The sequence below is a fragment of the Ranitomeya imitator genome, chromosome 3 (assembly GCF_032444005.1).
Source record: "Ranitomeya imitator isolate aRanImi1 chromosome 3, aRanImi1.pri, whole genome shotgun sequence".
In the NCBI taxonomy this organism is placed as follows: domain Eukaryota; kingdom Metazoa; phylum Chordata; class Amphibia; order Anura; family Dendrobatidae; genus Ranitomeya; species Ranitomeya imitator.
In genome coordinates this window covers 227647637-227672437 of record NC_091284.1, presented here as the reverse complement: position 1 = coordinate 227672437, position 24801 = coordinate 227647637, and the positions used below count along the sequence as shown (strand labels likewise).

The 24801-nt window shown below is 47.8% G+C and overlaps 1 protein-coding gene across 4 annotated transcripts in view; it reads left to right on the top strand.

Moving 5' to 3' along the window:
• The first annotated feature begins 1299 nt into the window (after positions 1-1299).
• Positions 1300-24801, top strand: part of LEMD1 (LEM domain containing 1) — a 133877-nt gene continuing 110375 nt past the window's right edge. For 2 of the 4 annotated variants that reach the window (XM_069756220.1, XM_069756219.1), the window contains exon 1: positions 1300-1513. In XM_069756220.1, the coding sequence (XP_069612321.1) occupies positions 1313-1513 (201 nt within the window). In that variant the 5' untranslated portion in view covers positions 1300-1312. The remainder of the gene's footprint in view (positions 1514-24801) is intronic. The other 2 variants (XM_069756221.1, XM_069756223.1) reach the window with 1 other exon arrangement.

Sequence of the window (24801 nt, the reverse complement as noted above, 5' to 3'; positions counted from 1 at the left end):
GCCTTGGGATCTTAACCTAGTCCTCTCAGCCTTGACTAAAGAACCGTTTGAGCCTTTACATTCAGCCTCACTTAAATTACTATCCCTCAAAACAGCATTTTTGGTGGCAATTACATCTGCTCGTAGGGTAGGAGACATACAGGCTCTTTCTAGGCTGTCCCCCTATACAGAGTTTCTACAGGACAGAGTAGTCCTCAGACCAGATCCAGCTTACTTACCAAAGGTGGCCTCAGAATTTCATAGATCTCAGGAGATAGTTCTACCATCATTTCTCCCTAATCCTTCTAATTCCAAAGAGGAGTTACTCCATACGTTAGATGTTAGGAGATGTCTCTTAGAATATATATCAGTCACTGATGCTTGGAAGAGAGAGGAGGCGTTGTTTCTATCTTTCCAAGGTCCCAGGAAAGGTCTTAGAGTGTCGAAGTACACGCTAGCGAAGTGGATTAGGGAGGCTATCTCTCTGGCTTATACTGCAGGTGGAGGTCCAGCTCCGCAGAATCTGAGGGCACATTCCACTCGGGCCATGGCTGCATCCTGGGCGGAAAGATCTGGAGTTTCCATCGACCAGATATGTAAGGCAGCTACGTGGTCATCCCCTTCCACCTTTTTCAAGCACTATAGGTTGGACTTGGGGTTCTCTTCTGATCTCGCCTTCGGGTTAAGGGTGCTACAGGCTATAGTCCCTCCCTAAGGTAGTTTACATCTCTGTAATTCTCTCGTAGTGCTGTCATGGGAGTCCGAATAAAGCATTAAGCTACTTACTGGTAGCGGCATTTTTCGGAGGCCCATGACAGCACCCTTAGTTCCCTCCCTATTCACGTGGGGGTTGCACTTCCCATAATGTATATAATGAGATAGATAGATCTCACGTGTGGTATATAGTTCATTATGATTGATTATTTTTGGACATAAACTGTATATAATGTATGTTTGTGTGCTACTAACCGCGGTAGTCCTCTCAGGCTCTAATATACAACTGATGCATGGGGAGAGGTACCGCCCTTTTGTATCTGTAGGTTTCCTGTTCCTGAAGGGCGGATCCCCTCTCTCGTAGTGCTGTCATGGGCCTCCGAAAAATGCCGCTACCAGTAAGTAGCTTAATGCTTTCCTGGGTTCTAATTAATGCGTCCAAAATTAAAGCTTTCTCCTATGTGGATGCAGCTGAGACCCCTACACCCCCCCCCACCCCGTCCCTCACCAAGTATTAATGTTTCCTTAAATAAAGCCGGGCTGCCAGCAGGCAGTGTACGTTACACATCTAGCAGCTGTCTGACATTTCGCTGTATGTTCATTCTGGCCATTGGCAGCCATGCCGACCCGTACAGGCAATCCATCTCAGTACTCCAAAGACCAATTGAAAAATCTGTTAATTTCACATAAAGTCGCTCTGCCCCAGGGTGATCAGAGAAAAGCAGTCTATCTGCAGCTCTACCTCAAGCACATTCTCCCTAAAGATGAGGAAGCTGCTGACTTTTCAAGCGATGATGAGGACATGTGGTCAGAGAATGATGTAAGTCTCCTGCCAGGGTTGAGGTTGATGTGTGTGCCATCATCAGGGTTTTCATGGGTTTTTGTGCTTATGGCATTTTGTACTGTACGGTGTGTAGATTGTTATACAATATGTAGATTTCACGGGTAAAACATCAGTGTTGTAGAAGACAGCATGCTGGATACTAACACATATATATATATATATATTTATTCGTACTCACGCTGGGGATCTACGTGGCAGACATATTCAAAAAGTGTGAACACATACGGGGTCGTAATATGTTTAGTTCTAATTCAAGAAACCGTGCCTTTTAGACCATGTAAAATGGAATGTATCAACTTGCTTTCTCATAGTAAAGATGATTCTTTAAGCTGTGTTCACATGTTATGTTTTTGTAGCAGTTTTTTTCCCCAAGTATTTTTTCATACAAATGAAAAGGCTGCTTTTTACAGCACCAGCAAAAGCTGTGAGGTTTGAGATCTCCTGCATAAGCATGGCATTTTTTTTTTCTTCCTGGCTGAATTAGAAAACTGCTGTTTTTTTTTTTTTTTTTTTAAATCTGCAGCATATGAAAGAAATGAGTTAATAAGCAACCACGTGTTTTCGTAAAAAAAAACGTATTGTAGACAAATGACACACAAAAATGGCAGCAAAACCTGCTACATGTGCTTTTAACATGTCTTTGACGCTGTGGATTTTGTCTCTTCTTGGTGTCATGTTCTAAGCTAAACCGCTTTGTTCTTGATATTTTGCTTCAACAAAACTTTATTGGTACATTCATGTGTGGATTACATGTTTTTATGATGCATTTCTGCACGAAAACACATTAAAATCGTATATGCATGATAAAATCAGCGTTCCTGCAAGAGAAATTGACATGTTGCGGATGTAAAACACGCGCCTCAGGTCAGTTTACGCGGAGTAAAAGAAGCACAGAGTGCAGGAGATTTCTATAAATCCCATCCAGTGAGAATACGCAGTGTTAAAAACTCAACAAAAACTCATCATGGGCACACAGCCTTAGGGAAAACTTAAGCCAGCTGTATTCCTCTGAAGATCATAACACAATGCTTACACTGGCCGGCAGCTCGCATGACCCAAATGCGACAGCATGCATTTCTATGCAGCGGTCACCCCGGTGTCAGGAGAGTTGCTGGCTAGTCTGAGCATTATGCTGTGATCCTTGTCCGAGTTATAGGGTCATGTGACTCTTCCTAAAGGTACCGTCACATTTAGCGACGCTGCAGCGATCTAGACAACGATGCCGATCACTGCAGCGTCGCTGGAGAGTTGTCACACAGACAGCTCTCCAGCGACCAACGATGCCAAAGTCCCCGGGTAAACATCGGGTTACTAAGCGCAGGGCCGCGCTTAGTAACCCGATGTTTACCCTGGTTACCAGTGTAAATGTAAAAACAAACACTACATACTTACATTCCGGTGTCTGTCCCGTCCCACGGCGTTCTGCTTCCCTGCACTGTGTGAGCGCCAGCTGTAAAGCAGAGCGGTGACGTCACCGCTGTGCTTTACGGCCGGCCGGCGCTCACAGTGCAGGGAAGCAGAACGCCGGGGGACGCGACAGACACCGGAATGTAAGTATGTAGTGTGTTTTTTTACATTTACACTGGTAACCAGGGTAAACATCGGGTTACTAAGCGCGGCCCTGCGCTTAGTAACCCGATGTTTACCCTGGTTACCAGTGAAGACATCGCTGAATCGGCGTCACACACGCCGATTCAGCGATGTCTGCGGGAGATCCAGCGACGAAATAAAGTTCTGGCCTTTCTGCTCCGACCAACGATGTCACAGCAGGATCCAGATCGCTGCTGCGTGTCAAACACAACGATATCGTTATCCAGGATGCTGCAACGTCACGGATCGCTAGCGATATCGTTGTTAAGTTGGTCAGTGTGAAGGTACCTTTAAGGCTACGTGCACACAAGTTGAGATGAGCGACTATTTCAATGTTCGGTTAGGCTCGCGATCACCGAATTTGCAATATTCGTCAATAGGGTTGAGCGAAACGGGTCGTTCATTTTCAAAAGTCGCCGACTTTTGGCAAAGTCGGGTTTCATGAAACCCGATCCGACCCCTGTGCGGGGTCGGCCATGCGGTACGCGACTTTCGCGCCAAAGTCGCGTTTCAATGACGCGAAAAGCGCCATTTCTCAGCCAATGAAGGTAAACGCAGAGTGTGGGCAGCGTGATGACATAGGTCCTGGTCCCCACCATCTTAGAGAAGGGCATTGCAGTGATTGGCTTGCTGTCCGCGGCGTCACGGGCTATAAAGGGGCGTTCCCGCCGACCGCCATGTTACTGCTGCTGATCTGAGCTTAGGGAGAGGTTGCTGCCGCTTCGTCAGAAGCAGGGATAGCGTTAGGCAGGGTCCATTAACCACCAAACCGCTTGTGCTGCAGCGATTTCCACAGCCCAACACCACCTTCGGTGTGCAGGGACAGTGGAAGCTACATTTTTTTTTTTTTTTTTTTTCCTCAGCGCTGTAGCTCATTGTGCTGCCCTAGAAGGCTCCCTGATAGCTGCACTGCTGTGTGTACGCCGCTGTGCAAACCAACTGCTTTTTTCAAAGCACAAATCCTCTTGTTCCTTCCTTTCTGCACAGCTATCTTTTTGGTTTGTCCACACTTTTTTTATTTAATTTGTGCATCAGTCCACTCCTTATTGCTGCCTGCCATACCTGGCTGAGATTACTGCAGGGAGATAGTAATTGAAGGACAGTTCCTTTTTTTTTTTTTGTGGGAGATTAAGATTGGCATTTCTGCTAGAGTGCCATCCCTGTCTGTGTCATCTCTCACTCAGTGGGCCATAGAAAGCCTATTTATTTTTTTGCTTGATTTGGGTTCTAAAATCTACCTGAAAAAATCAATAAATCAATCAGTGGGAGATTAAAATTGCCCTTTCTGCTTGTGTGCCAGTCTTGACTCCTGGGTGTGCCATCTCTCTCTCTCCAATTGTGGGCCATATTAATTGGGGCCTATTAATTTTTTTGCTTGATTTTTGTTCCAAAATCTACCTGAAAAAATCACTACATCAATCAGTGGGAGATTAATATTGGCCTCAGGGCTTGTGTGCCACTCCTTACTCCTGTGTGTGCCATCTCTCACTCAGTGGGCCATAGAAAGCCTATTTTTTTTTTTATTTGTTTTCTAAATTCTCCCTGAAACAATCATTTTATTTTATTTTGTTTCTAAATTCTTCCTTAAAAAATCATTTTTCCAGGACGTCCCCCTGACAGCACATTGGAGGACGTCCTCCTCCTCCTTGCAGGGACAGGAAACACAACACGAGAGGTTAAAAGGTCCCACTCCACCCCCTTTTCCTCAGTGTTTTTCCTGTCCCTGCATGGAGGGACACACGAGAGGATACAGCGCTATACAAGCGGGAAGACTCACCAGTCCGGAGGGCTCGGGGGATCGTGCGGCTAACGCCAATATCCTTTCCCCGCATCACTAAGCCCCAGGCAGAAACTTCCCGGTGGGGAGTCCCTCTGCCAAAAGACCAGTCGAGCGGACGAGCTCCTGGGTCGAACCGCTTCCTCCCGGTGGGGGGCTCTCGGTTCGGGCGCCAGGAGAAGAGGCGCCGCAAGAGGTCCGGCGCCAGCGGCAGCAGCGTGCGTTCCACTGAGTGGAACGCGGAAGTAGGATTGTTAGACCGAGTGCAGTACGTCCGGTGTCAGGCACAGGTAAGGTGACGTCACATCCGGGGACGGGGCCATCTCGGCGTGCGTTCCACCTGGTGGAACGCGGAAGTATGCAGCTTTAAGGGCGCAAAGCTCAGGGCACTCGCAGATGGTTATCCAGCGCTTCCTCTGGTGGTAGGAGAGCGCCGGAGTGAATCCCTGGAGAATATTTGCTGCAGGACAGAAGGGTCCGTGCGAGCAGTCTGCTGCAGACATGCCGGAGACCAAGGGTGAGTGCAGCAGACGCTGCTATATCCCTTTTATACATATGGGATCATATGAGATCATGTACTTATAGTAGTATTTCTCCACAGAAGATATGGAGAACAGGAAGGAGGAGATGGGGGTAAGTGCGCAATGCGCAGAGTACTCAAATATACGCCTGCACACACTGAGCCGTTCTTGTCCTTATTCTTACATTTAGGATAAAGAGGCCAGTCAAGCTCCCCTCCCTCAGTCTAAAAAGTCTGGCAAGGTATTGACTAAATCTAAGAGGTGCTCTCTTTGTAACACAAAACTGTCAGAAACATACAAGAAGGATCTGTGCAGCTCTTGTATTAAGAAAATTGTCAGAGAAGAACAACCATCAATGTTGTCCGAAATGAGGAATATAATCCGGGAGGAGGTCCAGAATTCCTTAGCTTCAATGTCACAACGGGAAGTTTACAGTCCGGGCCCGGCTCGTAAAAGACCAAGGAAAGATCCAGAACAGGAGATTCAGGATGGTTCGTCAGAGGCGGAATCAGAATATAGAGGTTCTGATCAAGAAGAAGGAGAACTGCCAGTAGAAGAACAAGATGCAGGTGAAAGAAGATCCACAGCTGAGATCTAGACAAGATCAGATGTTCGGAGGGCTCACATATCAGGAACGGACGGTGTTCCCGGTGAGTGAACACATACGTAAGATGATCTCACAAGCATGGAAAGATGCGGAGCGAAGATTGGTGATGTCCAGAGAGTTTAAAAACCGTCTTCCGTTTGATTCAGAAGAGATCAAGACATGGGAAGAGATTCCGAAGGTAGATGTCCCTTTAGCCAAGGTGGCAAAGAAAACATCCATACCTTTCGAAGATTCATCTAGTCTTAAGGATGCAATGGATCGCAAGGCGGATATCCTTTTACGTCGAGCCTGGGAGACTTCAGCAGCTTTAATAAAAACTAACATCGCAGCTACTTCTGTAGCGAGATCCATGTTCCTGTGGATGGAACAGCTGGAAGAACATTTAATTAATAAGACTTCACGGGCGGATATAATTGCTTCTCTGCCTATCATTAAGTCAGCCACGGCCTTTATGGCAGATACATCAGCTGAATCTGTGAGATTTGCGGCTAGGAATAGCTCCTTGTCCAATGCAACACAAAGGGCTATTTGGCTTAGATCTTGGTCGGGGGATAATGCATCCAAAAATAAATTATGCGCCATTCCATTTTCAGGTTCCAGAATATTTGGTCAGGCTTTAGATGACATCCTAGAGTCAGCAGCTGATAGTAAAAGAGGGTTTCCCGAGGATAAACCCAAGAAGTTTCAGCCCTTTCGGAGGAGGCCTCTCCCCCCTCCCCCTCCCCCCCACAGATTTCCAGAGTATAGAGAACAATGGAGATCAGGTAGAGGATCTTTTAGGAGTTCCTACGCTCAGAATAGAAGGGGTAGGAATTCCTTGTTCGGTTCTGGCTATAGACCAAGGAAACAATGACGCCATAGGGATAGGCGGGAGATTAAGTTTCTTCCTCAAACAATGGAGTCAGATCTCAGACAACGATTATGTCCTCAAGATAATCTCAGAGGGTTACAGAATAGAGTTAACATCCCACGTACCTCAAAGGTGTATCTTACCAACAATGTTAGCCAAAGATTCCCCTATGTTTCTAGACCTACAAAAACTGTTCGACTCCGGGGTTATAGTTCGGGTTCCTACTCCAGAAATAGGTGCAGGTCACTATTCCTCTCTTTTTTTCTATTCCAAAACCGTCAGGGGAATCCCGTACAATAATAAATTTAAAACCTCTGAACGTTTTCGTCAAATACAAACGGTTCAGAATGGAGTCGATCAGGTCCATCATTCATCTTATAAACAAAGATTCGGTAATGTGCACTCTCGATCTGAAGAGTGCGTATTATCAGGTCCCGATACATCTCTCTTCTCAGAAGCTTCTGAGATTCTCGGTAAGTCTCTCGGACATGACCTGCCACTTCCAATTTCAATGCCTCCCTTTCGGTCTAGCATCCGCCCCAAGAATTTTCACCAAATTGGTAGCAGAGGTGGTGGCTTTCTTAAGAAACCAAGGAATAACAATAATTCCATACTTGGACGATTTTCTGGTTGTGGCACGATCAAGGGCCATTCTGCTACAACACAGAGATCGGGTCATAGCAGTATTAGAGGAAATAGGATGGGTGGTCAACAGGAAAGTCACATTTAAAGCCAGAATCCCAGAAGATATTTCTAGGAGTACTCTTGGATTCTACAACCAGGCAGTCCTTCTTACCAAGGGACAAACGAACCTCATTAAAAAAGATGATCTTAGAATTCCAAAGAAGCCCAGTGACGATAAGAGCAGCTATGAAAGTCTTGGGGAAGATGACAGCATGCATTCCGTGTGTCAGATGGGCTCAGGCTCACTCAAGGCCTTTACAAGAACAGATACTCATGGTATGGGATCGACGTCGTTCCACATTAGACAAGAGGCTAGAGCTATCAATGAAGACAAGAAGATCACTACGATGGTGGATCCAGGACTACAATCTAAAAAAGGGCATCCCTTGGATATCAACCCCTTGTGTGATAATCACCACAGATGCAAGTCAGTGGGGTTGGGGAGCGCACCTGGAAGGAAAATTCTTTCAGGACAAGTGGCCCGAGGAGATCAGTCAGATGTCGTCAAATTACAGAGAATTATACGCAGTCTGGGAAGCTCTCAGAAGAAACCATTCACGCCTAAAGGACAAACATGTAAGAATCCTATCCGACAATGTAACAGCGGTATCCTTTTTGAGGCATCAGGGAGGTTCCAAACACAAAGCGCTTCAAGGTCTAGCGCAGAGAATATTTGCCTGGGCAGAAGACGTTGTCTTATCTATAACAGCAGTGCATCTAGAAGGGTCACAGAACATACTAGCCGACTATCTAAGCAGAAAGAAAGTTTCTCCAACCGAATGGGAACTAAGTCAAGAGATGTTCCAAATTCTTTGCCACCGTTGGGGAACGCCCAGGATAGATTTATTCGCCACAAGGAAAAATTCAAAGGTTCCCAGATTTTATTCCCTCAACCCTCTAGACATGCCGGAAGCAGTCGACGCCTTAAGTCAAGCATGGAGCGAACCTCTGTCTTACGCATTTCCACCAATAGCACTAATTCCAGTAGTGCTCAGGAAGATTCAGGAAGACCAGGCAACAGTGCTGACGATTGTACCATTCTGGCCAAAGAGAAGTTGGTTCCCATTGTTGGGGGCCATGGCAACGGAAGACCCTATCATACTCCCGTTATGGAAGGATATAATTCATCAAGGGCCTGTTTTACACCAAAACCCGGAGAGACTGCATCTATCAGCATGGATCCTGAGAGGGACATCTTGAAATCCAGAGGTCTTTCAGATGAAGTAATTACAACCATCCAGGCTAGTAGGAAGCCTGTCACCTCAGCCATCTACCACAAAATCTGGAAAAAATTTTGTATGGGAAGTGGCGGGTCAGCTGTGATTCCGGGGGTCTTAGATGTTCCTAGAGTCTTAAAATTCTTACAGGCAGGCTTTGACTTGGGGCTCAGGGCAGGTACAATTAAAGTCCAGATCTCGGCCCTTAGTACTTTTCTGGATTATCCATTAGCTTCCCACCCCTGGATAATCAGATTTGTGAGGGCTATCCAAAGATTACGGCCTACCTTGAGACAGCTAGCTCCCACATGGGACTTAAATTTAGTCCTTAGGGCTCTATGTAAAGATCCCTATTCTCTAGAGGAGGACATGCCTATTTCAGTTCGTACCTGGAAGACGGCCTTCCTGGTAGCGATTACAACAGCTAAACGCGTAGGGGAAATTCAGGCTCTATCAATTAAGGATCCATATCTTCAAGTCAGAGAGGATCATATAATCCTAAAATTAGACCCAGCTTTTATCCCAAAAATAGCTTCAGCAAAAAATCGAGATCAGGAAATAATTTTACCTTCCTTTTGTGAGAACCCTTCTAATGAAAAAGAACAGGCTTTACACTCCCTGGATGTTAGGCAGGCAGTATTAAACTATCTAGAGGCCACTAGCTCCTGGAGGAAGGATTCTAATCTTTTTATCCTATTTGGAGGTAAGAATAAAGGTAAAAAAGCTTCCAAGGCGTCTATAGCTAGATGGATTACTACTATAATTTCAAAAGCCTACGCATCAGAAGGGATAGCGTGCCCAACAGGGATTAAAGCTCACTCTACTAGGGCTGTTTCAGCATCATGGGCTGAGCGAGCAGGAGCGTCACTAGATCAGATTTGCAAGGCAGCAACTTGGGCCAGAGTAAACACGTTCTGTAAGCACTATAAGCTAGACGTAGTAGCAGCTCAGCAGACGTCTTATGGGAGGAAAGTTCTCCAAGCAGTTGTCCCACCCTAAACGTAGTTTTCTTTGGTATTCTCCAATGTGCTGTCAGGGGGACGTCCTGGAAAATGGGTATTATTACCTACCGATAATTCGGTTTCCAGGAGTCCATCCTGACAGCACCGTTATTTCCCCCCCCTATGCATGCCAGTTCATATGCTGTAATATGTTTGGTCAAATAAAGTTTTCAAAAGTATATCTATCCATGGTGTGGTACTTGTCAAAACACTGAGGAAAAGGGGGTGGAGTGGGACCTTTTAACCTCTCGTATTGTGTTTCCTGTCCCTGCAAGGAGGAGGAGGACGTCCTCCAATGTGCTGTCAGGATGGACTCCTGGAAACCGAATTATCGGTAGGTAATAATACCCATTTTTTTAATTATTTTTTTTTTCTAAAGTCTCCCTTGTAAAAAAAAAAAAAAAAAACAAATCAGTGGGAGATTAATATTTACATTTGCGCTTCAGTGACAGTCCTGCGTGTGTGGCATCTCTCTCATTTGTTGCCACCAACAACAGAGTGTGTAACATTGTGCCTGGTTTTCGTTGTGGTCTCACCCACCTGTAAAGGGGTAGCTAAATCATACTGAAGTTATAGCTCACCGTGTAAGTTGTGTGACAGCAACAAATACCGTTAGTTTGGTTACGTTTTTAAAACAATGAGGAAGTCTGGTGGAAGAGGTCGTGGCCGGGGGCGTTCATTGTCAGCTGGTAATGAGGGTAGTGGTAGTGGTGGAGCATCAGGTGGTCGTGGGAAAAAAAATATTGCACCTAAGTCTGGAGCTGTGGAGCCAGGTTCGTCGTCTGGCTACACAAGGCCTCGAACGCTCCCTTTTCTGGGAGTAGGAAAACCGCTTTTAAAGCCGGAGCAGCAAGAGCAAGTTTTGGCTTATCTTGCTGACTCAGCCTCTAGCTCTTTTGCCTCCTCTCGTGAAACTGGTAAATGTCAAAGCAGCGCGTCGTTAGTGGATGTTCACGGTCAGGGACAAGTCGCTTCCTTGTCCTCTTCAGCAAAAACAACAACAGAGAAGAATGCAGCAGGCGACACAACGGGTTACTCCATGGAGCTCTTTACACATACCGTCCCTGGCTTAGAAAGTGAAGCAGTTAACAGTCCATGCCCATTACAAGTTGAATCTGACATGGAGTGCACTGATGCACAGCCACAGCCAGACTACTATGCTGGTCCTTTGACTCAGACCACAACATTGCCCTCGCAGGGTGCTGATCAAGAATCAGACCCTGATGAGACTATATTGCCCCATCACGAACGCTATACCACCGACCGACACGGTGACACAGACGAAGTTGCACACGAGCTACAAGAAGAGGTAATAGATGACCCAGTTCTTGACCCCGATTGGCAGCCATTGGGGGAACAGGGTGCAGGCGGCAGCAGTTCTGAAGCGGAGGAGGAGGGGCCGCAGCAGGCATCAACATCGCAACAGGTTCCATCTGCCGGGCCCGTATCTTGCCCAAAACGCGTGGCAAAGTCAAAACCTGTTGGAGGACAGTGTGGCCATCCGGTTAAAGCTCAGTCTGCAATGCCTGAAAAGGTATCCGATGCTAGAAAGAGTGCAGTCTGGCATTTTTTTAAACAACATCCAATTGATCAGCGCAAAGTCATCTGTCAAAAATGTTCAACTACCTTAAGCAGAGGGCAGAATCTGAAAAGTCTCAATACAAGTTGCATGCATAGACATTTAACCACCATGCATTTGCAAGCTTGGACTAACTACCAAACGTCCCTTAAGGTTGTAGCACCCTCGGCCAATGAAGCTAGTCATCAACGCAACATCCCTTCCGGCAGTGTAGGGCCACCATTTTCTGCACCACCTGCAGTATCTGTGCAGGTTTCTTTGCCAGGCCAAAGCAGTCAGGGTCAGGGAATCACCAGTTTCGTAGTAGGAAACACTGCATCTAGGGCACCGGCGGCAACAATACCATCTCCCACCGTCTCTGTCTGCCATGTCCACCGGCACCCCCGCTAGTTCCACGATCTCCAGCTCTCCAGTCCAGCTCACCCTACATGAGACTATGGTTAGAAAAAGGAAGTACTTAGCCTCGCATCCGCGTACACAGTGTTTGAACGCCCACATAGCTAGACTAATCTCGTTAGAGATGATGCCCTACCGGTTAGTTGAAAGCGAAGCTTTCAAAGCCCTGATGGACTACGCTGTACCACGCTACGAGCTACCCAGTCGACACTTTTTTTCCAGAAAAGCCATCCCAGCCCTCCACCAGCATGTTAAAGAGCGCATCGTCCATGCACTCAGGCAATCTGTGAGCACAAAGGTGCACCTGACAACAGATGCATGGACCAGTAGGCATGGCCAGGGACGTTACGTGTCCATCACGGCACACTTGGTAAATGTGGTGGATGCAGGGTCCACAGGGGACAGCAAGTTTGGGACAGTTCTGCCTAGCCCACGGTCTAGGAAACAGTTGGCTGTAGCCGTTCGCACCCCCTCCTCCTCCTCCTGCAGAAGCGAGACCTCGTCCACAGACTGCAGTCGCACAACCACTCCATCCGCAGCTGCCACTGTTGCACACCAGGTCTCCCATTATGGGGCAGCTACTGGCAAACGTCAGCAGGCTGTATTGGCTATGAAGTGTTTGGGCGACAACAGACACACCGCGGAAGTTCTGTCCGAGTTCTTGCAGAAAGAAACGCAGTCGTGGCTGGGCACTGTAGATCTTGAGGCAGGCAAGGTAGTGAGTGATAACGGAAGGAATTTCATGGCTGCCATCTCCCTTTCCCAACTGAAACACATTCCTTGCCTGGCTCACACCTTAAACCTGGTGGTGCAGTGCTTCCTGAAAAGTTATCCGGGGTTATCCGACCTGCTCCTCAAAGTGCGTGGACTTTGCTCACATATCCGCCGTTCGCCCGTACACTCCAGCCGTATGCAGACCTATCAGCGTTCTTTGAACCTTCCCCAGCATCGCCTAATCATAGACGTTGCAACAAGGTGGAACTCAACACTGCACATGCTTCAGAGACTGTGCGAACAGAGGCGGGCTGTTATGTTTTTGTGGGAGGATACACATACACGGGCAGGCAGTAGGATGGCAGACATGGAGTTGTCAGGTGTGCAGTGGTCGAAGATTCAAGACATGTGTCAAGTCCTTCAGTGTTTTGAGGAATGCACACGGCTGGTTAGTGCAGACAACGCCATAATAAGCATGAGCATCCCCCTAATGCGTCTGCTGATGCAAAGTTTGACGCACATAAAGGATCAGGCGTCTGCAGCTGAGGAAGAGGAAAGCCTTGATGACAGTCAGCCATTGTCTGGCCAGGGCAGTGTACAGGACGAGGTAGCGGGCGAACAGGAGGAGGAGGACGAGGAGGATGATGGGGATGATTATATTTTTAATGAGGAAGCTTTTCCGGGGCCAGTGGAAATTGTTGGCGCGGCAAGGCCGGGTTCTGGTTTTTGGAGGGACACAAGTGACGTGGATTTGCCTGAAACTGCCCCTCAACCAAGCACAACCACAGATTTGAGAACTGGAACTTTGGGCCACATGGCGGATTATGCCTTACGTATCCTCAAAAGGGACACACGCATAACAAAAATGATGAACGATGACGATTACTGGTTGGCCTGCCTCCTTGATCCTCGCTATAAAGGCAAATTGCAAAATATAATGCCACATGAGAACTTGGAACTAATATTAGCAACCAACAATCAACTCTTGTTGACCGTTTGCTTCTGGCATTCCCTACACACAGCGCCCGTGATCGTTCTAACACGAGCTGCAGGGGCCAGCAGACCAGAGGTGTTAGAGGGGCAGAAATCAGAAGTGGCGTTGGCCAGAGGGGTTTTGTGACCAGGTTGTGGAGTGATTTTGCTATGACCGCAGACAGGACAGGTACTGCAGCATCAATTCAAAGTGACAGGAGACAACATTTGTCCAGTATGGTTGCTAACTATTTTTCATCCCTTATCGACGTTCTCCCTCAACCGTCATTCCCATTTGATTACTGGGCATCAAAATTAGACACCTGGCCAGAATTGGCAGAATATGCATTGCAGGAGCTTGCTTGCCCGGCAGCTAGTGTCCTATCAGAAAGAGTATTCAGTGCTGCAGGTTCAATACTAAACAGAAAAAAGGACTCGTCTGGCTACCCAAAATGTAGATGATCTAACCTTCATTAAAATGAACCACAACTGGATTTCGAAATCTTTTGCCCCACCTTGCCCGGCTGACACCTAGCTTTCCTATGTAAAGGTCTTGCCTGTGGACTATTCTGAACGACTTTTCCAATCTCGTAATTTGCAGCACCTGATTGTCCAGCATCCGACATGTTAACACCTCCCTAAATGGCCAAAGTCCCCACACGGGGCCGTGGTATCGCCACTTGGCGCCAGCACCCGTGAGAGTACTGTTTGTCTGAGGAGGTGGGTGTGCCCGCTTTTGGTCGACGGCACTGCCACTAGGTCCCTCATAGTACAATAAAGTGTCTGGCGGTGGTGGTGCGCACCCAACGTCAGACACACCGTTGTAATATGAGGGGCCCTGGGCCTGTACCGCCGGCCACAAGACAGTCCCCCCCCCCCCCCCAGCTCAAACAGTGCTCTACCACTTGCAAAATTATCTCACAGCTCCACCAATGTTTAGTCTATGCGCTGACATCCTTCAATGCCTGGCACTGTCAATACCATTGTATTGACATTTTTCTTATGTTAGGCCTTCGAAGCCTGTCTGCGGTCACTCCTTCCACTAGGCCTCCACTGACCTGTCTACTGCTGTCCGTGTTCCCCTGGAACCAATTTTAAATTGCCTACAGCCCAATTTTTGTTATGTTAGGCCTTCGAAGCCTGTCTGCGGCCCGTTCTTTCCACTACTACTACACAGACCAGGCCACTGCTGCCCGTGTTCCCCTGGAACCAATTTTAAATTGCCTACAGCCAGCCCAATTTATTATGTTAGGCCTTCGAAGCCTGTCTGCGGTCACTCCTTCCACTAGGCCTCCACTGACCTGTCTACTGCTGCCCGTGTACCCCTTGAACCAACATCAGAAAATATAAAAATAAGTATTTTGCTTATAAAAAAGAAAATACTGGAGAGATATCAAATGCAGACATTTTAACATTAAAAACAAACACATACAACAAAAATCTGGTACAGTACTAAAAATGGCCACTAGCTACAATAACTTTCTCCTGCAAGTAGTTAACTGAAAGGTTTTTTCAATTTTAAACACAGATATGGCATCCACCGAGTGTTGTCCTGTCGCGTCTTCTTTATATTATTGCCAAGAAGATGCAAAACAATGAAAATAATAAAATCATTATTTACCAAAAAAATAGAGTAAGTCAAAACCACATTGCAAATAAACATTCATTACAAATAAAGAAGCAGGGCGCGTCCGAGGGTGAGTATATACCTAATAAGAATATAATCACCCTCGGACGCGCCCTGCTTCTTTCCGACAGCCTTCCTTCCTAAGAATCAGCCCTTCCGTGGTGTAGAGAGAGGGTGTGTTACACTCCAAGGTGTTCCCCAGGTTGCCTTTCCTGAGCTTCGATCTTCATGCTCTCGTTTAGTAGTTGTCGGAAAGTAGGCTGCATTAGGCCTACAAATTGGGTATGGGGTGGAGAGAGATGGTGTGTAACACTCCAAGGTGTTCCCCAGGTTTCCTTGCCATTGCTTCGGTCTTCCGACTCTCGTTTAGTAGTTGTAGAAAACTACACTGCATTAGGCCTACAAAATGGGTATCGGGTGGAGAGAGATGGTGTGTTACACTCCAAGGTGTTCCCCAGGTTTCCTTGCCATTGCTTCGGTCTTCAGACTCTCGTTTAGTAGTTGTAGAAAACTACACTGCATTAGGCCTCCAAAATGGGTATCGGGTGGAGAGAGATGGTGTGTTCCACTCCAAGGTGTTCTCCAGGTTGCCTTTCCTGAGCTTCTATCTTCAGGCTCTCGTTAAATTGTGGTTAAATGGAACAACTGCATTTGGCGTACTAGTTGGTTTGGGGCCTACTAACAGTGTCTGCCGCTCCTTGCTGTTCTCCTGGTTTCCTGTCCTGAAATTCCGTTTTCAGGCGCTCGTTAAGTAGTTGTTAATGTTAGACTGCATTTGGCCTACTAGTTGGGTTGGGGCCTACTATCGGTGTCTGCCACTCCTTGCTGTTCTCCTCCACTGAACAAAGCTGTGCCGCCTGTTTACTACGGTTGCCAATTTTGAACTGCATTTCGACTACTTACTGATTTGGGCCTACTCTGTGTCAGCCTCTCATTCCAGTTGTCCTCCACTGCAATGCCCCCTGGTTATTCCTGTGTTACCAATTTTGAACTGCATTTAGCCAACTTTATTCTTTGGGCCTATATCTGTGTTTCCTCCTCATCCTGCCCATTGCCCAGCCAGTGATAGATGAGTCTGCTGGTACATTGACCCATAACGCAACATTCCCCGTGCACGCTACACAACAACATTGTGACCCTGCTGAAAGTCAGGTTGCTCTTCCCGCATACCATACCACCTTACACGGGGACAAAGAGGAAGGTGCAGATGATAGTGCAGGTTCCTTCATCAGGTGGGGGGAGGAATACTAGTTGGCGACGTCACTGGCACATGGCCTCTCATAGTACGCAAAAGTGTTGCTGCCGGTGGGAGGCGCCCCCGCCGTGCAAACACACCGCTGTACTTTGAGGGGCCCTGTGCCAGTGCCAATGCCAACGAGTGGGCCCCCCCTGCTTGCTCAGGTTCACAGCACTTGCAAAGTTGAAATACTTACCTCTCCCTGCTCCACTGCCGTGACGTGGTCCAGATTTCCTAGGCCCACTAATTACTTGAACCAGCCCTACCCACCACAACTTTAGCCAAATGACCCCCAATTTCAAATGCCTTCCAATTATTATAAGGTAAATTACGCTTGACAAGCTTCATTAAGAAGAATGGATGGTTTTGACATTAAAATGGGCACTCTAGGTGTTTTCCTGGCCCCCACTCACTGCCGACTATGCTGCCCCATTGACTTGCATTGGGTTTCTTGTTTCGGTCGATCCCGACTTTACGTCATAATCGGCCGATTTCACTCGACCCGACTTTTGAGATAGTCGGGTTTCGCGAAACCCGGCTCGACTCTAAAAAGGTCAAGGTCGCTCAACTCTATTCGTCAATTAAATTGCAAATATAGCCGAACATACACAACACAAAGCTAGTGTTTCCCAAGCTGTGTACCGACGGAAATGTGAAAGCGGCCTAATAACAGTGAGAGCAGGAGCTGGGAGTATTCATCAGCCGCACCTGCGCTGTAAAATAATTAAAAAAGAAAAAAACACCTGTGGGTTCCCCTGTATTTTTGATAACCAGTAGTGATGAGCGAATATACTCGTTACTAGAGATTTCCCGAGCACGCTCGGGGGTCCCCTGAGTATTTTTTAGTGCTCGGAGATTTAGTTTTCATCGCCGCAGCTGAATGATTTACATCTGTTAGCCAGCATAAGTACATGTGGGGGTTGCCTGGTTGCTAGGGAATCCCCACATGTAATCAAGCTGGCTAAGAGATGTAAATCATTCAGCTGGGGCAAGAAAAACTAAATCTCTGAGCACTAACAAATACTCGGAGACAGCGTCGGACTGGAGCACCTTGGGCCCACCAGAGAAAATCATTCTTGGGGCCCACTATGTAGCTACATAGAAATAGATACAAGACCACCAATTGTGCAGTGAAAAAGTGCTAATATCAGGGTATAATATAAGGTAGTTCACATCTTAATTATGTAGCAGGGCTTGGGGTAGCCCCCTCATAGAATATAATTTAGCCCCCTCACAGAATATAATTTAGCCCCCTCATAAAATATAACGCAGTCCCCTCTCATAGAATATAATGCAGCACCCCACAAAATATAATGCAATCCCCACCATAGAATATAATGTAGGCCTGTAGCACCCTAATAGGGTATAATGCAGCCCCCCTCATATAGTTTAATGCAGCCACCACAGAATATAATGTAGTCAACTGAGAGAATGCAGCCCCACCACAGAATATAATGCAGCCCCCCATAGAGTATACTGTAGCCCCCTCACACAGTATGATGTAGCCTCCCATAATATAATGTAGTCCCCTGAGAATGCAGTCCCCCCACAGAATATAATGTAGCCCCCTCATAAAGTATAATGCAGCCCCTCTCCACCCCATCATTGTCCTCATCACCACCTCCATCATTGCCTTCTCCCCCACCACCTCCATTACTGCCCATTCCACCACCTGCATCATTGCCTCCTCCCCCACCATCATTGTCCATTTCATCACCTCCATCATTGCCTCCCACCTCCATCATTGCATCCCCCCACCATCATTGCCCATCAGCTCCATCATTGCCTCCCCACCATCATTGCCCATCACCTCCATCATTCCCTCCCTCACCATGATTGCCCATCACCTCCATCATTGTCTCCCCACCATCATTGCCCATCACTTCCATCATGGCCTCCCCACCACCACCATCATTGTCCATCACCTCCATCATTGTCTTCCCCCCCCACCATCATTGCCTCTCCCACCACCACTGCCCATCACTTCCATCATTGCCTGCCCATCACCTCCATCCAGAGGCGTAACTACAGTTATGGGCCCCGATGCAAATTCATTTCACACACTATAGTTTTGCTGTAATTTTTTACAGTGCAATATTTAATAAGTATAGGCTCCTATGTTTAATTTCTTAGAAATAAAAACTTACAGTACAAAAAATAGGTATTAGTCATACCGGTAATTATGTTTCCAGGAGTCCATACTGACAGCACCCCGGAGGACGTCCTCCTCGCAGGGACAGGAAACACACGAGAGTTCAAATATCCGGTTCCACCCACCGATCCTCAGTGTTGTAACAAGAACCAAAACATGGAATAATGCAAATAAAATTTTAATGACTTAATTACATTACAAAATAATATATAGGCACAAGTCTGAATATACCTGAGTTTATTACATACATGGGGGGGAACTACCGGTGCTGTCAGTATGGACTCCTGGAAACATAATTACCGGTATGACTAATACCTATTTTCCAGGACGTCCCTCCTGACAGCACCCCGGAGAGTACCAAAGGACCTCCTCAGGGTGGGATTACCGCTTGGAGGACCTTCCTCCCAAAAGCCGTGTGCTGACCGGAAGTTACATCAAGTTTATAATGTCTACAGAAAGTGTCAGCCCTGGCCCACGTTGCGGCCTTACAGATCTGTTCTACCGAAGCTCCCGCACGCTCCGCCCAGGAGGCAGAAACACCACGGGTACAATGAGCTTTTAAACCTGAAGGGGGAGAGATACCTTCTGACCTATAAGCGTCTGAGATCACATTAGTGATCCAACGTGCGATAGAGGCCTTAGAGGCCTTCTTACCCTTATTCTTTCCACCGAACAGAATCAAAAGGTTTGGATCTAAACGCCAAGATTCTGTGGCTTTTAAGTAGTCTAATACCCCTTGCCTAACATCCAGAGAATGGAGGGCCCTTTCTTTGTCGTTAGCTGGATTACTACAAAATGAAGGGAGAATAATTTTCTGATTTCTATTTTTAGTAGAGGCTACCTTCGGGATAAAGGCTGGATCTAGTTTCAGGATTAGGCAGTCTTCCCTGATCTGTAGGTAAGGATCTCTGATACAAAGAGCCTGAATCTCTCCAACCCTCTTAGGCTACGTTCACATTAGCGTCGCGTCGCTGTTGCGTCGGCGACGCAGCGGCGACGCACGGAAAAACGCGCGCGTTTTGCGACGCGTGCGTCGTTTTTTGCCGAAATCTGACGCAAGAAAAATGCAACTTGTAGCGTTTTCTTGCGTCCGACGCTAGCGTCTAAAACGACGCACGTGTCGGAAAACGCGTGCAAAAAGACGCACGCGTCCCCTATGTTAAACATAGGGGCGCGTCGCCGCTGCGTCGCCGACGCAACAGCGACGCACATTAGCGTAACGCTAATGTGAACGTAGCCTTAGCCGTAGTGATCGCCACTAAAAAAGCTATTTTACGAGTGAGAATAGGAATAGGCATATTATCCCCCGAAGAGTAGACGCCCTTGCATAGGGCCCTAAGAACCAAGTTAAGGTCCCAGGATGGAGACAGCTGTCTAATGGAGGGACGCATTCTCTGAGTGGCCCTAATGAACCTTATTATCCATGGGTGAGATGCCAAAGGGTAATCCAGGAATGAACTTAGCGCGGACACCTGGACCTTCAATGTGCTGGGACGAAGATCCAAATTAAACCCCTTCTGTAGAAAGTCTAAGATACCCGGGATGTCCGGCGAGTCTGATACAACGTCAGACCTGCCTCTCTCTAGACAAAAGCGTTTCCAGATCTTACTGTAGATGGCTGAGGTAACTTGTTTTCTACTACCCTGGATAGTAGATATGACCTGGTCTGACAAGCCTTTTGACTTCAGGATGTCCCTTTCAGGATCCAGGCTGAAAGACGGAATTTGCTTGGGTCTGGGTGTTACACTGGACCCTGGTGAACAGGGCCGGCTCCAGGTTTTTGAGGGCCCCGGGCGAAAGAGTCTCAGTGGACCCCCCTTTAACACATACCACGATTCATGATCGCATATAACACAGCCCACGTAGCATATAACACAGCCACGTAGTATATAGCACTTCCCACGTAGCATATAACAGCCCATATAGTATATAACACAGCCCACGCAGTATACAGCACAGCCCCGTGACGTAGTATATAACACCGCCCACGTAGTATATAACACAGCCAGTTATTTAGTATATACAGTAACAGTAGTCTATGACTACAAGTCCCAGCCAGCATCGCTAACATACCATATTGTAGCTGCACACAAGTCCCAGACAGTACTGTCTGTCTTGCAAGTTGCAGAGTCTGAGACCATTATCTACTCCCGCCGCCTGTACAGGTCGTACTCGTACCTTGTCCTCAGGAGTCGGCTCCCAGGTTCAGCAGGCTGCATCCCCCCCGCCCCCGCAATGCATTGGGACCGAATGAAGACTCAATCACTGAGACTCACTGCTTCACGCGGCGCCGCTGCCCCCCGTTGTGGACACAGGGACCGACCGTGCACCGTGACCTGACTGCAGCTGCTGCTCGTGTTCTGCTTGGTGCTGCTGGACCTGTCCTGGACGGTCTTCTCTGAGCTCTTGCTTGGATGACGAGCTCTAGAGTAGACACTCTCACTCACCCGACCGGAAGTGACAGGGACAGATGACCGCCGGCCCGGAAGTGACTCTCTTCGTATCCATGGTGACGGGACGGCGGAGGTGAGTATTGCAGCTGCGCAGCGCTACCGCCAGCGAAACCCTCAGCGAGTGAATGACTGTCACCGTGTATGTAAGAGTCACACACAGCAGGGATGAAGTCCGGCTGCGGGGCCGCAGGACTCGCGCATGTGTGTGTACAGAAGTACTTGTACACTACCATAAATGGGCCCCCCCATCTCGCCAGGGCCCCGGCATTTGCCCGGGTGCTGACGCCGGCACTGCTGGTGAATGACCTTCCCTCTGATGGGCAATTCGACTGGATTGTCGATTGCTAGAGTCCCCAGCACTGGAAACCAGCTCCTTCTTGGCCAATGCGGTACGATCAGTATGACTGCCGCCTGATCTTCCTTGATCTTTCATAGTACAGCGGGAATTAATGCCAGTGGTGGAAATGCGTATGACAGAGGTTGATCCCATCGCTGGCTCAGAGCATCTACCCCTTCTGGTAAATCCGAGGGGTTCAGGGAGAAGAATCTTAGGGTCTTCGCGTTCCTCCTGCTTGCGAATAAGTCGATGTTGGGAGTTCCCCATCTGAGACATTTTCTTCTAAATATGCTCTGCTCCAATTCCCACTCTGTTGGACAAAGGTTCCGCCTGCTTAGGTAATCCACTACCACATTCTGAGATCCTTCTAAATGGATCGCTGTTATGGATAGCACTGTGTCTTCTGCCCAGCTGAAGATTGTCTCTGCTAGGTCCTGCAGTGGTTGATATCTTGGTCCTCCCTGATGGTTCAGGAATGAGACTGTCACGTTGTCTGAGAATATTCTTACGTGACAATCTGAGAGACTGAGCTGATTGTGTCTTAATGCTTGCCATACGGCGTAGAGTTCTCTGAAATTGGACGATCTGTTTTTTATACTTTCTGGCCACCTGCCTTGCAAAATTCTGCCTTGTAGATGAGCTCCCCAGCCCCATGCGCTGGCGTCTGTAGTAATCACTACGTAAGGGGAAGTGATCCACAGAACTCCCACCTTTTAGATTTTTTGATCGCATCCACCAGATGAGAGATCTTTGAGTTGGACCCGTCAGCCTTAATGGAGCCTCTAGTGATGACTGACGTCGATCCCAGGTGGTCAAGATCTGCTTTTGTAGCGGTCTTGAATGCGCCTGTGCCCATATGACGCATGGTATACAGGCAGTCATTAGGCCTAGAACCTTCATAGATGTCCTTATGGAAATTCGATGTTCCAACAGGTATCGGACTCGAGTCTGAATTATCATTCTCTTGAAGTCGGGTAATAAAGATATTCTGCGTCTGGAGTCCAGAAGCACCCCCTGGAAGGTTTTCCTCTGTTCTGGTACGAGATCGGATTTATGCCAGTTTATCACCCATCCGAGATGTCTCATTAGAGCAATAGTCCGCTCTGTGTGATCTTCTAGAAGCTTTATGGAATCTGCCACGAGAAGGAAATCGTCTAAATACGGAATTATTATGATGCCTTGATTCCTTAGAAAGGCCACCATCTCTGATACAAGCTTGGTAAAAATACGAGGAGCAGAAGCCAGACCGAAGGGGAGGCCTTGAAATTGATAATGACAGATCCGAGATGGCAGAGCTACTGCAAATCTCAGCAGGTTCTGAGATAAAGGATGTACTGGGACCTGGTAGTAGGCCCTTTTTAGGTCGATAGTGCATATGACCACGTTTTGATTTATAAGAGGGATTGCTGAACGAATGGATTCCATGCGGAACCTTTTGTATCTCACCCAATGGTTCAAAGGTTTTAAATTTATTATGGTGCGGGTGTCGCCAGATGGCCGAGCGATAGTGAAAAGGGAAGAGTAGTGACCTTTCCCCAACTCTGACTGAGGGACAGGAATTATTACCTCTGTCCTGATCATTTCCTGTAAGTCTTTTAATATGGCCGAATCTGCCACGATTAGCGTAGGAGTAATGTACCTTTCTGGGGGAGGGGAATAAAGTTCTATACTGTAACCCTCGGATACAGTACTGAGAACCCACTGATTTTGCGTAATTTGCGCCCAATTTCCTGCAAACTTCCGAAGCCTCCCCCCGATACAAGTGGCATCATAAAGACTTGTTCTTATAGGCTGGGTTAAAGAAAGAACCTCTGTTCCTACTACTCTGTCCCCGGGAGCCTCTGTAGGATCCTCTGCTGGACCGAACCTGACCCCTCTGATCGAACTGCTTTCTGGAGAAGAAGCCTCTCCGAAAGGACTGAGAAAGTTTAGGTTTGTCCTCCGGAAATCCCTTCTTTTTATCCGAGGCTGACTCGAGGATGGAGTCTAAAGCTGGACCAAACACCCTCTGTCCCGAAAACGGGATAGAGCAGAGTTTGGATTTGGAGGCATTGTCACCTGACCATGACCTTAGCCACACCGCCCTCCTAGCCGCATTAGATAGAGAACTATTACAAGCTGAAAATCTAACTGATTCAGCTGTCATATCAGATAAGAAAGCCATTGCTGATTTCATTATGGGAAGGGAATGCAGGATATCAGATCTGGGGGTCTTATTGGACAACTGCTCTTCTAACTGCCCCATCCATAGATACATAGATCTGGCCACCGAAGTGGTCGCAATGTTAGTTTCAATCAGGGCTGCAGAAGCCTCCCAAGCCCTTTTAAGGAGTATGTCAGCCTTCCTGTCCATAGGATCACGAAGACTAGAGGAGTCTTCGAAAGGTATAGCAGTCTTTTTTGTGACTTTCGCAACCGGAACATCAATTTTAGGGATCTCCTCCCATAGCTTGAAATCCTCAGGATCGAAAGGCAGGCGACTTTTAAAGTCACGAGATAACACTAGTCTGCGTTCAGCATCCTTCCATTCCTCCAAGATCATAGCCTTAATATGGTCACTAATGGGAAACACAGTCTGGTTTCGTGCCACGAGACCCCTGAACATTAAGTCCTGTCTGGACTGTGGCTTAGCAGTGTCTTCAACCTGCATCGTATTCCTGACCGCCTGGACTAGTTCATCTGTCTCTTCAAAACGGAAGAGGTATTTCCTGCCCCGGTCCTGGTTTTCTACGGGAATCTCTCCCTCCTCCTCTGATAGTGAGTCCCTGAGCTCGGAACCTTCATCAGAAGAATACTCTGGCTCCTCGTGCGCCTCCTCCTTCCTGGCCCGCTTGCGACCAGCTATGGGACTGGAAGGCCGAGAATGTGATAGGCTGGCTATAGAAGCCTGCACTTCCTCCCGGATAAGGGATCTCATCTCAGTAAATAGTGATGACTGCTCGTCCTTCATGATCTTAGACGTGCAGGTGTCACAGAGGGTCTTGCCATGGGAATCTGGTAGTTTGATATGGCATACGGGACATCTGTAGCTTTTCACCGTGACCTTCCCAGATTTTTTAGTCGTGACCGGGGGAGCAGCGGGGTTTCCCTTATCCTAGACAACATAAGATAGGGAGAATAGGCTAGATGGAACGAGGGATTTCCTGGATACAAGGGGTGTACTGCCCAGGGCAGACTTACCCCCTCCTCGACGTTTCTTTCTTCCATAGCCTGTAGCAGACGGTGAAGCCTCCTCCTCAGGTGCTGGACGCTAGCGTAGTAGCGACCGCTCTGTCGGCTTTCTCCCGCTGGAGCGTCTGCTTTACTGCTCATAGAACGCCACCATAAGTGACGTTCTGCCGGCTCCGATGAGACCGGAAGTGACGCGACTCCCCATACGCGGAAGTGCCGCCGCTGTAGCGTCTCCCAACCTGCGCTCGCTGCCAAAGGGAGACGCTGATGGATCGTCGCCGCGTCCTGAACCGAGAGCCTCCCACCGGGAGGAGCGGTTCGATCCCGGAGCCTCGTCCGCTCCGGGCCTTTGGGGTAGAGGGACTCCCCTCCGGGGAGT